The 14,140-nt window shown below is 40.9% G+C and overlaps 1 protein-coding gene across 11 annotated transcripts in view; it reads right to left on the bottom strand.

The window, feature by feature from the left end:
* Nucleotides 1-14,140, bottom strand: part of MTM1 (myotubularin 1) — a 98,231-nt gene that overhangs the window by 20,610 nt on the left and 63,481 nt on the right. For all 11 annotated transcript variants that reach the window (XM_070605904.1, XM_070605900.1, XM_070605907.1 and 8 more), the window contains 4 exons: nt 12,221-12,304; nt 9,917-10,066; nt 5,624-5,812; nt 1,165-1,350 (listed from right to left, as the gene is read on the bottom strand). In XM_070605904.1, coding sequence (XP_070462005.1) covers nt 1,165-1,350; nt 5,624-5,812; nt 9,917-10,066; nt 12,221-12,304 — 609 coding nt within the window. The remainder of the gene's footprint in view (nt 1-1,164; nt 1,351-5,623; nt 5,813-9,916; nt 10,067-12,220; nt 12,305-14,140) is intronic.

The raw sequence follows: 14,140 nt of genomic DNA, 5'->3' as shown, positions 1-14,140 counted from the left end.
TTATATGTGGGACACCTGCCACAGCATGGCTTGCCAAGCGATGCCATGTCTGCACCTGGGATCCGAACCGGCGAACCCCAGGCCACTGAAGTGGAATGTGCGAACTTAACTGCTGCGCCACCAGGCCAACCCCCGATACATTATTAAATTATTTAGAAACTTAATTTATTTTTAATAAAGTCCACACTTTATTCAGATTTCCTTACTTTTTACCGAAGACTCTTTTTCTAATCCAGGACCCCATCGAGAATACCACATTACATTTACTTAGAATCATTTTTGAGGATGACAAATTAAGAAAAAGTGAAAGTTAGACAAGATAAAAATATGATTCCTATCAAGTTGGAAAATAAAATTTGACTAGAAAACTATCTATATCAATAATTCACCTATTTAAAGTAGACTTTTTATTTGTTTACAGAAGTAAAAGTGTTAGTTCCCCCAGCTTCAAGTACTTTTGCTTTTAAAAGAAGGAAGGTTTTTGATGCCTTTATCAAGATGAAGGATTCAATATAATAAAAATCCAAATTCATTCTTTAAAATCAGTCAATTTGAGATTAGTTTCGATACAAACGATCGCTCTCTGCCTTGAGGGTCATGTTCAGTAGCAGTTAGATAATACAGTGGCTATTCCTACCCCTGTGCAAGGCTCAACTGCTTCCTATTGATGAGATGGAAGTGACAGCTCTACAAACTCTAAACATATCCTGGTGGCGATGCCGTGAAATCTTTAATTTGGGTAAACAAATTATAAAGAAACACAAAGCTGTCAAATATAGAACCCAAACTATGGATATTTCACCTCTCACTGTTCAATTTTTTCAAATTTAAGGAATTAAAAAATATTCCTTTTCCACTAAACAATTCCTTTTTTTAGAGGAAGATTAGCCCTGGGCTAACATCTGCCACCAATCCTCCTCTTTTTTCTGAGGAAGACTGGCCCTCAGCTAACATCTGTGCTCATCTTCCTCTGCTTCATATGCGGGACGCCCGCCACCGCATGTCCTGACAAGTAGTGCGTAGGTCCGCACTTGGGATCTGAACCCACGGACCCTGGGCTGCCGAAGTGGAATGTGTGAACTTAACCCTTGCGCCACCGGGCTGGCCCCAACAATTACTTTCTTTTTTATATATGTAAATCTTTTTTTAAAAAAATGTGCTTACCTTGATATGTTCTAACCAATGAGTAGACTCCAAACTGGACAACCAATGAGATTCTTCCACATTAGGATAAACAATGTCTTTGACTTTTTTTAAAGATTCTCGCATAACATGAATGTTATGAATGTCTAAGAAGAAAAGTTCTGCGTTGTGATATGCATCATCACTTTCATATCCTCCTCCTGTTGCCTAAGAAACAAGATATACAAACAATTGGTTGGGTTTTCTATTGCATCAGTAATTTACACAAATATTCCAAAAGTTATTGTTCCTCAAAATCGCAACCTAAAACCCTCCAACTTAGATACAATAACTGATGTGACTTGTCTTCTATCCAACACGAAGCCTCAACAACCTTAGTCATATTTTGAGATAGAAAAAAAGCTGCTAGGCTGGCAATTTCCTGGGGATCTATATTTGCGAGAAAAAAATCATTTTCAGAATGTCCTATGATTACTAGCTCTTCTTCCAGGTCTGGAAAGGCAAGAGCAGGTCCGTCCTTGTCCTCCATCAGTTGTGTAACGGTACTCTGCAGGTGGAGGTACTGGCTTTGTGACAGCGCTCACGTGGGACAGGATGGGCTAGAGGAAAACAACAGGCTTTAGAGTCAGACAGACCCAGGTTGACAGCCCAGCTTCAGTCCCTCTTTGCTGTGTGATCTGGGGCAAGGCACTCAACCTCTCTGAGCCTCAATGTCTTCTCCTATAAAATAAGGGGTAATACTACCTTGGTCTCACAGGATTAAGAGGAATCGTATTCTACAACAGCTAACACCGGCCACCATTTAATGAGCCCCATGACATCCCAGATACTGATTCTTGCTTTACATAATTTTATCTAACTCTTACAGCAACGCTGCAAGATAGGTATGACTATCCCCATTTTGCAAATGAGAAGAGATGCTATTTAACTGTCCCCAAAGTCACGCGGGTGATCAGTAGAATTTAAATGGTCTGCCTTCAAAGCCTGACCCTTTCCAAGCACACCATGTGTCCCTGCTAAGCAAACACCAAGGACAGAGCCCTCCGCGCAGCGGGCCCTCCGCACAAAACAGCTTCCCAGAGGAGGCAAGACGGCCGCTGCCTCCCACAGCGCCTCCAAGTCCCAACTTGCCAGGGCCGGCGATGGGCCACCTTGGCAGCATGGTGAAGACGCCTGTTTCCCACATAGGCAAAAAGAAATGCTATGCTTTTGTTTAGGAATCTGTCTGCAGTCTGCTTAATGTTTTTAAATGCCATGGAACATGCGACCTCTGGCCCTTTAAGAAAAAGTTCAATAATTCAGACACTTTTGAAGAAAGCAATGTTCTATAAGCTGTAATGAAGTAGGCTAATTAACACTGTGAAAACATATGAATGTGTAAACTCGCCAGTAAAGGTAGGTATACAGTCAGAGCAACGTTATACTACCTCTGGAGCGTCTGTAACAAGAGGACAGGGAGATGCGCCTGGAACGGAAGAGTGAAGGGGAAGGCACCAGACAAACGTGCCCTCGCTACAATGAGGCCTCTTTTCTTTCTACTGCTAACAAAGAAGGAATATAAACTGGCAGCTCGGGACAGAAGGGCCCACGTGCAGCCTATGCGGTTTTCCAGAGTCAGTCTCAGAGAAGGCTTCCTGAGGGGAAGGAAGGCTGCCCCCTGGAACTCCAAACCTGGAGACCTACGTGCGAGCCCGAGGCCTGGGTCTCCAGACTCTAGGTGAGAAAATATATTTTATTTAGACAGAAATTTATTTTTAAAGCTTGCTATAAATAGCGTCAGCAGTAAGTAGACAATAAACCTTCACTTTGTTGTTTTCAAAAGTTATTAGCTAATGAAAAAATAGACAAATGGGCCACATTCCCCTCTTCTTGGCCATCCAGGCCTCAGGGAATAATACCCGGCAGCTCCACAGGGAGGTCCCGGCAGAGGTGCTCCTCCACCTGGCAGTCACTTTTGTAAACTGCAGGCCCAGGGCGGGAAGGAAAGGGCGAGTCTAAGTTTTGCTAGATCTGCAAGCCTATAATGCAACGACATATGTCACCCTCCCACAGACAGGCGGCCTACTTCTCTGCACATGGGGTTTTTAAACAGTTACGGTGATTTTCAAAGAGATTCTCAACACTGGAGTTTCCTTCACAAATAACTGAAGACGATATGTGAAAAACTAAAAGGAAAATATCCTCATCACTCATTGCTAAGGTTTCTGGCAAAAACAGACACTAATACAGTTCCGCTTTAATTCATCACAGTGCACCTCCACAAGAATGAAGCAGTTTGGGGCTGCAGCTTGCCGCCCCTGGGATTGATTTGTTTAATTTAAAATGGTGTGCATGTTACTTGTTACATCCGGGGTTGTAAATTTCTAAATATCCGCAAGGGAGGAACAATTAGGTCCAAAGAGAACAGAAGTCAGAAGGGTAAAAATCAATTAGTCAAGCACAGATTGAGTTCCCAAAAGTTCAAATTCTCCATCTCTGGTTATTTTTGAAGTCTTCTTTTCAGTTTTTTTCCATTCAACAAAAAAGAACAATCCAGATTACCTAGTACGACAACATAAAGGTCCAAAGGCCGGTTGCTATGGATATAGATGACTAGAGGAGAGACACGGTTGAGGGAGGAGGGGAACCTGTGTGTGGTTTTTCAAGAATGATGCAGACATCTTCAAAGCCTAGGCTTTTTCCTTAATTTTTTCCTTCCCTTTATTCCTAAGGGGACCAGAAACACAGGCATATTTCCTGAGTGCTAAAAAGGCATTCAAGAATTCTACTGCTATAACAACAAAATTTAGAGTTAATATGAGATGTTCATTTTATACATTTTAATATTTTAAAATATTCTTTCTAAATACCTCATTTTAATGTTATATCTATTTCAGGCTAAATGTATACATGGAAATAGTGTGTTTTACACATGTATTCAACTCTGAGTTATATATGAACAACAGCAGAACAGAAATAACGTTAAGAATAATCCTAAAAGATACTCATATTTAGACAATTTCCTAAATGTTTTATTTATAATTCCTAATTTACTAATCGATTTCACTTCCTGATTGCTTTACATATAATTTCAAAATCATTTTCATTACCTAAACAAAACCCAACTGTAGTAAGAGCTGGTCCAAGAGCACGCAAGGGGCGAGGGGCTCCCCAGGGGTAAATGTGTAAGATGATGATCCGTGTGCAAATAATGACAAGTGGAGCCCCCCCTCCGGCATGCCGTCCTCCACACCCTCGCGTAGAGAGACGTCACAGGTTCCAGATAGGAAGCTGCTGCGTCCGTCTGGGCTGCTCGAGGACTTGTGCTTTCAGGTGCTTGTCTTGTGCTCTGAATAACTGAAGACACCCGAGAAATGACCTCGGGAGAGGCAAGTAATTCAGGATGATGACATTTAAGCCTACAGCTAAGGAGAAACAACGAATCTGAAAGGCGGGATGAGGGTGAACAACCAGGGGCAGGCCCAATGTGAGCACTCGGAAGCGGCAGCTGGCAATAACGAGAGAAGGAAAAGAGAAAGAAAAAGGAGAAATGGAACGTAAAAAGCATATCAACCTGGGGCCATCTAGTGTAGGGGCAAACAGCCTTACACCTCACAGCAGCTTCAGAGGAGCTCCCGAAGGTGACACACTGTAGCCACTCATGTTCACAATGATGACCCCAACCAACCTTAGGGGCACTTCCATATTCTACTTAAGAAGGCCAAGAAGACAACTGAGACAGATTTCTTTGAAAATAACAACAGTGTGTGTGTGATTGTAAAATTCACATACATAGATCTACTCATTTTTGAATTATCTTATATAAATGAGAATACACATTTATGAGTATAGTGAAGAGACTGTTTTGATAAAGCCACAGATTTAAGATTTTAACAATCTCAGCTTCCCACAACTCCTCACAGATGCTTTAAGAGTGCACACATTGAGAGCGAACGTCAACAGCCGAAAGAGCTCCAAAGAGATTCTAACTTTCGCCTAAGATTATGGCCAAAATTCAAGTTCCTTACAGTTGTAGATTTGCCTAATTTACCAGAAAATTATTTTCATTTGATTTTAACGTATTCAACTTTTGTTTAAGATATGTTCTGAGACTAAAACTACTTTCTACCTAAGTAAACTAGTTTTCTTTTTTTAAAGACTTTATTTTTCCTTTTTCTCCCTAAATCCCCCCGGTACATAGTTGTGTATTTTTAGCTGTGGGTCCTTCTAGTTGTGGCATGTGGGACACTGCCCCAGCCTTGCCTGATGAGCGGTGCCATGTCCACACCCAGGATCCGAACTGGCGAAACTCTGGGCTGCCGAAGTGGAGTGCGCAAGCCTAACCACTCGGCCACGGGGCCGGCCCCCTAGTTTTCTCATTTAAACTAAGTTTAACTACTAATTCTAACCCATATGTTGACATACTATGGCAAAAACATTCATGCACACACCGCATGCTGTATGTAAGATAAGTTTCTATTACATCATTAAATATACTCACCTTGTTGGCCACTGCATTTACATTGGGTCTTGCATCATAAATTGTGAGTTTAGAAATTTGTCTGTTAGTCTCCCTGATAACATCAAGGTATTTCTCATCATCTTTATTTCGTTTACCACTCATACCGACAAGAGGCTGACTGCAACGTACAATGACAGTCTTGTTTTCTGGATGAATCCACGACAGCACCTGTGGTTAGTTCAGAAATTTTAAGCTATCAAGAAAAAAAACAAATCTCAAGAAAACAATTAAAACTATAAAAAATAAAGCACTAACAATCATGATGAAGTGAACCTGATTTTGCTGAAATGGAAAAATTGTTCACCTGCGATTTCACTGTGAGTGCCCAGAAACACACATTTAACAATGGTGACTACTCCGAGACAATGAGAACAACAACCCCTTTACTAGTCTTTTCTTAGTTAGCGCCACATCTAAGAGAAGTACAATGCTTACCTAAAAAATTCTATCACTTAAAGGAAACAGAAAGCTTCTGATATGATTTCAATTCTGTAGCTTCCACTGGATTTGTTATCACACAGAAACAGCTTTAGCAAAAAGTGAGAGGTACAGAAAATCATCTCTGGTACTGAATACTTCTCATGATACCAACTCCTGTCTACAGGTCATTTTCCCAGCAGTCTCAATTCTAGAATCTCACACGATGGGGGGCGGGGGGAACTCAAAGGAACTAAAAAAGATCTCAGGACAGCCAAGAAAGCTGCCAGAGTCTCCACAATAAAGCTTGGATACCTCACACCTAGCAGAGCTCTTCGAGTCTTTTTTTATTTTTAACTTTTTTGTGAGGAAGACTGGCCCTGATCTAACATCTGTTGCCAATCCTCTTTTTTTTTGCTTGAGGAAGGTTCTCCCAGAGCTAAGATCTGTGCCAATCTTCCTCTACTTTGTAGGTGGGATGTCTCCACAGCATGGCTGACAAGCCAAGTAGGTCTGCATCCAGGATCCGAACCTGCGAACCCAAGGCCCCCTTTGAGCCTTTATTCAGAATCAATCTTCTCTCATTTTGCACACCAGCCTAGCATATTTGATATCTAGTTTCTCAGCTCATAGCACATGAGAAACAATATCTGTAAAAGGTGGCTAATAATGCAATACACTGAAAACTATAGAATTGTCCATTTTAAATGGGTGAGTTGTTTGGTAGGTGAATTATATCTCAATAAAGCTGTTAAAAAAGAAAAAAGGAGGAGCCGGGAGGTTAGTGTGGCAGGCAACAGCACAGGGCTCTGGGGGCGGGTCCATGTCTGCCCCAGGCTCTAACCTGGGCACTGGGCTCACAGCCAGTCCCTTCCCTTTCCTCTTTCTTCACATGGGGAGGACGTTATCTCCTGGGGCTGCTGGGAGGACCGAATGAAGAATGCCCATCAAGCATCTAGTGCAGCGCAGGAATGCTGGCTCGAGTTAGCATCTAGAGGCAGGCTGGGTGGCCAGTGATATCAGATATGAAAAACCATGAAAAGCAGACCTAAGAACTAAAACAAGCAGAAGTGTTTGAGCTCACTTAAAATCAGGTCAGATATGCTGTTGTCTTTGAAGTCACCCCCTCCACGATGGCAAATGACAAGCATTTATGTTCATAAAAACTTGATGTGCATAATAATGACAGTGGGATAGTGAGAAAAGATTATATGATAATATGAACGAACACTCATCCATTGAGTCTTTGCACCATGCCAAAGACCAGTTAAAAACACCATTGTGAAGGGCTGGCCTGTGGTGCACTGGTTAAGTTTGCACCCTCTGCTTTGGCAGCCCAGGGTTCACTGGTTCGGATCCCAGGTGTGGACCTACACACTGATCATCAAGCCATGCTCTGGTAGCGTCTCACATACAAAATAGAGGAAGACTGGTGCAGATGTTAGCTCAGGGCCAATCTTCCTCACAGAACAAAAAACAAAAAAAAACCCCAAAACCCCACCATTGTGGCCCCTAAGGGTCCAAAGGCTCAGAACTGGGAAGCCTTGGGAAAAACACTGGCCTTCCTCCAGCTCCATCGTCTAGCTACAATGTGGAGATGACATCTGCCCCGCCTACCTCCTACGGCCTTTGCTTCAAGGGAGATAAAAGACATGAGATCAATTTTATGTATTTATTTATTTGTAATTTAATTTTTCCAGCTTTATTGAAATATAATCGACATATAACACTGTAAGTTTAAGGTGCACAATGTGATGATTTGATAGATCACTTTCAAAAGAGCAAGCTGCTACACATACAAGAGGCTTAACATTTGATAAAGACCCTCAGCAAGTTTTAAATTTAAATTGGGTCACATGCAAGAGACTGTCCTGTGCCACCTGCTGTCATACGTAAACCAAGTGCTACGTGGAAGGACAGAGGAAAGGACATCCCTCCTCTCTCTGCTTGGAGACTTGCGATTGGACTCACCAGGCCATGTTAGGAAATGCTATTCTTATGAGTTATTTCATCTCTTACTTTCTTTTTCTTTTGGGATCTCAACTAACTTTTAAAAAGGATGCTTGCTGCATAGCTGACCAGGTACAAATCATGCTAGTTTCACAATATCAACTACTGTGAATGCTTTTAAAGCATAGGGTACCATATTAGATTCTTCTTCTTAAAGTTAATATCTAGAGGCATAAATAATTAAGGACATACACAAAGATTTAGCCGTCAATAGATATTTTATAATAGTATCTTATTTGTGCACAAAATAACAAGATTGCTTTCTCATCAATTCTTTCTGTATTTTTATATGGGCTTTAAAAAAAAAGAACTGGATATCAAATATTAATGATTTTGCATTAAAAGCACCTATGTTTTCTAGGTTATAGTCAAAAGTCAGGTGGTTAGAAGGCATATCGGAAAGAGTACATTATCTACTATTAGATATTATTAAGTATGATAATCACTAAAGATATAGAGGTGATGGACGGCTGAGCCTTAGTTTTGTTAGGAAAAATAAATGCAAATTGGTGGCCATCACAAAGTAAGAAGGATCACTAAAATGGATAAATACATAAAAAGTTCAGCATTCTATGCGCTCCATAGCGGGCTCTCATTCACTGAGAATAGGAGGAACCACTGGGTCAAGACGGCAGCCTGAGCACAGGGCACCCGGCGCAGTTGTTTCCTTTCCTCTCCCGACCCCAGTCCCACAAAATTCACACACACACACACACACACACATCTTTGGCACAGTAGATGTTCAATAAATAGGAATTGAATGAAGGAGTGAACAAAATCGATCCACACTGCCCCAGCCAAGTTCTCTAGTGAGCAAGGCATGTATTATCAAGACAGCTGGCCAGGGCAGGGCAGGAGTCTGCGGCTGACACAGAAAAGTCTGTCCAGACAGAGCACAAGAGGAGCGAACTCGTAACTCCAGCTTCACTAGCACTGTGTTCCAGCAGAATGAGCTAAAGAACATACTTTCAAGCACAATATGTCATGAAGACATGAACAGGCACTCATAATTAGAGAAGCAAGTAAATTTTAAAAGTTACAATTCATATTATGTTGACAGTATACAAAAGTTTTACACAAATATCCTTTTAAGGACAAAAATGTTTAGACTTGGAAGTTAAAGGCAAAGTGACATTAAATCTTAGTTTCTTCAACCTTTGTTGAAAAACCAAAATAAAACAATGTACTTATTATGACATGCCCTGAAAATTAACAGAGGGGAAGAAATTCTCTAAATTTTTAGTCAATAAAATTTATGTATACAGAGTAGACAGTATGACTCATACATAAATATTTAAGAGTCAAAGAGAACTTTGTGCACTAGGTCCAACGATACCGTGAGTATACTGTCTGAAATAACCTGCACTTGACTACAGTTTGCTGATGTATTAGCACAGCTTGCAAACGTGACGAGGATAAGCTAATCCTATGTAAAAGCCTGTATTTATAGCTCTATAACGTAAGAAAGTGCATGGTTTCCAGCATGACTCGGCCGACATTTATCAAGAGCCTATCATATGTCAGGTATTGTGCTACAAAGACGAAACCACAAAGACACTGTCCTTTCCTCTGTCCTTCCACGTAGCACTTGGTTTACGTATGACAGCATTACTTGTACCCTCTCTCATATACGAACTACTTGCATTCCTCCTCCGTCCCTGAGCGTGAGCTCCTGGAAGGCAGGTGCTGTTGTCCTTCTTTTCCCATTTGGCATGGAGCTTTGCACTCAGAGGCACTTGATAATCATTTGTTGGATTGAAATTCCAAAAGAGTGTTTCTCTGAATTACCGGACTACCGTTTTTACGGAAAAAAGGCACTCTGAAAAAAACAATTGCAGTACTCACTGGAATTCGATTTCGGGATCTAAACGTTGCAACTCTCCTGAGATCCTCATCTGAGGCACGATATGGAACCACCAAGAGAGAAGGGTAAGTGTCACAGAGTTCATAGCACTTATTAATAAAAGTTATTCTCCAATGATGATTGGGTAAGCCCTGCAGGAAAAAAGGAAGTCCAAGTCAGTGCTGTGTGACTTCACCCCTGGATTCGGCCTTGGGCCTCCTTTCTAGCAGAATCTGCACATGCCTCTTTGACTACAGGGGAGTGACAGCCTACCGATTTATAATAAGGGGCCAAATCAATAACCCAGACAACATGAGAACACAAGACAAAACACTGGTGGTTTCCATAATTCTAAACTATCATTGGTAAATACAGAATCTCTTGAATTTGAGATCTTCCTTTACTTCATGTCAAGCTATTCTTCACTACTCCTGCAATAAAGATAAACCCAAGTTCACCCCGACCTGCGATCCCCCCACCCCACAGAAAAGTACATGGTGTAACCGTGTCTAATTGAGGGTAGAAACGAGATCAGGGAACTTCCTCTCCCTACTCAAAACAGAGTGAATGCTTCAGTCTGCTCCAAAGTAGAAAGAGGCTAAGTTTATGAAGAAAGCCACAGAGGGGAAATAAAGGAAACCCCTCTGGGGAGGCTCATTTCGCCACCTCCTAGGAGTTTTTTCAACCAAGTTGCTTGGGATGGGTGATCTCCCTATAGGTTGTGTGAGAAATACAGTCATTTGCATGCTAAGCAGACTGAAAATGTGACAAGGAGACATGGAAGACACCTCCCATACTACCGTCTACCCGCAAAATTGTATCTAGTATGGACAAGATCCAGAGGTGGTGGAATATTCTCTCCCCATACTCACAAATACACAAATAGACACACGAAAGTCAGCTATGTGGATGCTTGCTTTGGGGAAAGACATTGTACCTTTTCTTTAGGTCTGGTCCTATAGACCACCGACCAAACGGATGAGTCTGATGCTGAGTCCAATTAGAGTTATAAGTCCCATCAGAAAGTTATAAGAAAAAAAGATGGAATATAATGGCAGTCTAGAACAAAATACTTTCAACAGTTCAGATATGCATGCAAACTTAAAAACAAGAACTGTTTTGTTTCAAGCTAGAAGCTTTGACCTAGAAAGTAAGTCTTAATATTGTCAATAACACGCCAAAAATAAGGTACAAATGTTTTAATACGTAATGCTACAGAGGTCTCCAAAGCATGCAAAATGTTTTAATGATCCTTCTTCTGCCTCAATAACTGACCCAGAATAGAGGTCATTAACATGAGGTATACACAGCCTTTGAAAACTCAATAGTCTAAAGCTGATTTCTAGAAGCAATAGGACATACTACCTCATACACATGCTCTAGAGATAAACTTTCCAGACTCACATCCCTGAGCATCGAATCTGCTTATGAATACACAAACCACTGATCAAGACTAAAAAAGGAAATCAACCCAGGTGCTTATTAGTGGAGGTGGTGGCTAGAAGGTTCTTCTTAAAGTCCAGGGGTCTGCAATTTTACTTTACTTCTACTTTCCCTGCCCTTTCATATAAAGACACTGGGCTTGATTTGATTCTCAAAGCTCGTTCAACAAAATTTCCCAATTATTTTAAGAGCTTTGTAGAATGACAACTATAAAAAATTCTATCACAAAACTCCTGGGTGTCCTATAGACTTGGTTATACTTGTTACATAACGTGCACAGGATCTTCTTCACAAAAAAAGGCCACAAGAGCCCTTTGTCCCTAAACAGCAACATTATACCATGCCTCTTACACCAAATAAATATGCATGTAGGTAAAGTTTACTAAGGCAACTCTAATACAGCCATCAAAGCTTTCTTGAAAAAGTCATCATTACAGGAAAACAGTTCTAACTCATTTGAATCTGCAAAGTGGAATAAATATAATTGAAATCCAACTGCCAGTAATAGTTAAGCTCCCAAATATATATATATACAGTAACATCAACTCCCAAATAGTAGGGTATAGAATTTGACTTTTCCAGACTCCAAGTATTTCATCCGTTTCATGAACAACATAGAACTCATGCTCTTCATGTAGGGGAAAGAAATAGACCTTAGCCAACCGGCCTTCAATGCAGCTTGAATATGGCTATGAAATGAGGTCATAAATTACATAGTAATAGATAGAGGAAGGTATATTATACCACTGCCATTAATATATATTTAGCAAAGATGTTATTGATTCTCAAAGGGCATGACTGATGATGCATTATCACCATGCGTATTTGAGATTCACCACACGTCACAGTACCTGTTGACTTACCTGCCTTCTGTATTCTTCAACTGGATTATAAACCATCCATCCATCCACATTAAACTTTTCTTCGTTTAAAAATGCAAATATTGGCTAGAAAAGGGGGAAAAAAGGATTTAAAGTTCGGCGTGAAGAAACTAATAGTCTATCAAGACTACATCCTTTGATTTTTCACCAGATTTGCCTACCATGAAATCACAACACAAACTGAGATTTTAAACAAAGAAATAACAGTGGAAAATTAAGACTAGACTTACACTACCTTCTATCTTGAGCAATAACTACTTTAGAGACCTCAATTTTCTATAGCACCAAATATCTCTTTTAATTTTGTTTTAAATTACGTTCCACAAAAATCAGATTTCCAGACCAAAAAATGCCTATCAATTTTAAACAGTATTAGCAATTGATCAGGTAACAGCCACTAAAAAAAAAAAGAAAAAGATTCAGGAATGATTATTCAAGAGTGCAAGTGTTTCAAAAGGGAACAACGACACGTTTATCTATTAAAAAAGAAACAACATGTTAGGAAAATGCTTAATTAACTGTTCCCTGTGAATTCTGAATCAAAGCCCTGATGTCTGTGAAATGACAGGATTTGGACCTCTTTTCTTCTCTATCTATGCTCTCTCAAGGTGATACTGATGAATTCAAATACCACCCAATTCAAATTCGGCTTCAAATATGGCTTCAAATACCATCCGTACCCTAGTGGCTCCTAAATATCGATGGCTTTCCAGCCCCTACTCTGATCTCCAGACTTGATCATCCAAGCGTCCACTCCACAACCACCAAGTGCCTAAGAGGCATCTGGAAGACTTTGAAGTTAAGACATCCAAAGCTAAATGCTTGACTCCTCCTACCCAATCTAGCTCCTCCCACAACCTCCTCATTTCAGTAGATGACAGCCCCATCCTTCTAGTTGATTAAGTCAAAAACCTTGGTGTTAACCTCATCACCTCATTTCTACCACCCTGGTCTAAGCATCCACCATCTCCCACTCGGATTATACTAATAACCTCCTAACTGGTCCCCTGCTTTCATCTTTATCTCTAAAGTTAAAGTTATCTCTAAAGTTTAGTTACCTCTAAAAGTCATAACCTAAGTCAGGTCAAGTCATTCCCCTGCCTCAAATCCTTCTGTGGCTTTCCATCACACTTGGAGTAAAAAAATGGAAGTCCTTCCAAAAGCAGCTGTCTACCATCTGGCCACATCCCCTATCACATCTCTGCTCTCTCCCTTGCTCACTCCACTCCAACCACACTGGCCTCCAGTGCTGCTCCCCAAAATCACAAAGCACACATCAACCTCAGGGCCTTTGCACCTGCTGTTTCCAGCTGTCTGTAATCCTTTTGCCTCATGGCTTCCCCCCACTTCTTTCACATCTCTGCTCAAATGTAACCCTAATCAATGAGACTTTCTCTGATGCCCCATAGAAAAACAACATGCTACCCCAACAACAGCAGCCCCTATTCTCCTTCCTGTTTCATTTCCCCCTATCACTTACAAACATTTGACATATTACATATTTACTTGTTTGTTTACTCTTGGACCCTCACTGACCTCTCCCCTAGAACACGGGCTCCATGTAGGTAGACACTTGCTTTGTTTACATCCTGTATCCCCAGTAACCAGAACAGTGTCTGGCCCTTAGTAGGCAGAATACGTATTTGTTGACTGAATGAAAATGTGCAGCCTTATACAGCCCCTGCACATCTGCTTTCTCTGGAGGTGCCATATCTGGGCACTTTTCCACTATCTTCCTTTGTGCCCATTTTCCTCTGTTATCAGCCCACAACTCTGAATGTTAGCATTCCCTCCCCTACATTACAGAGAATTTCTGGAAAAGCATCACTTAGCAGCAAGAGTTTTCTGTATTTAAGTGGCAAGAGGTTTAAGGTAAAAACTGATAAATAATATGCTCTCTGG

Source organism: Equus przewalskii, chromosome X, assembly GCF_037783145.1.
Source record: "Equus przewalskii isolate Varuska chromosome X, EquPr2, whole genome shotgun sequence".
Lineage (NCBI taxonomy): Eukaryota > Metazoa > Chordata > Mammalia > Perissodactyla > Equidae > Equus > Equus przewalskii.
The sequence above is the reverse complement of the archived record's forward strand: the minus strand, read 5'-3'. Positions and strand labels throughout refer to the sequence as shown.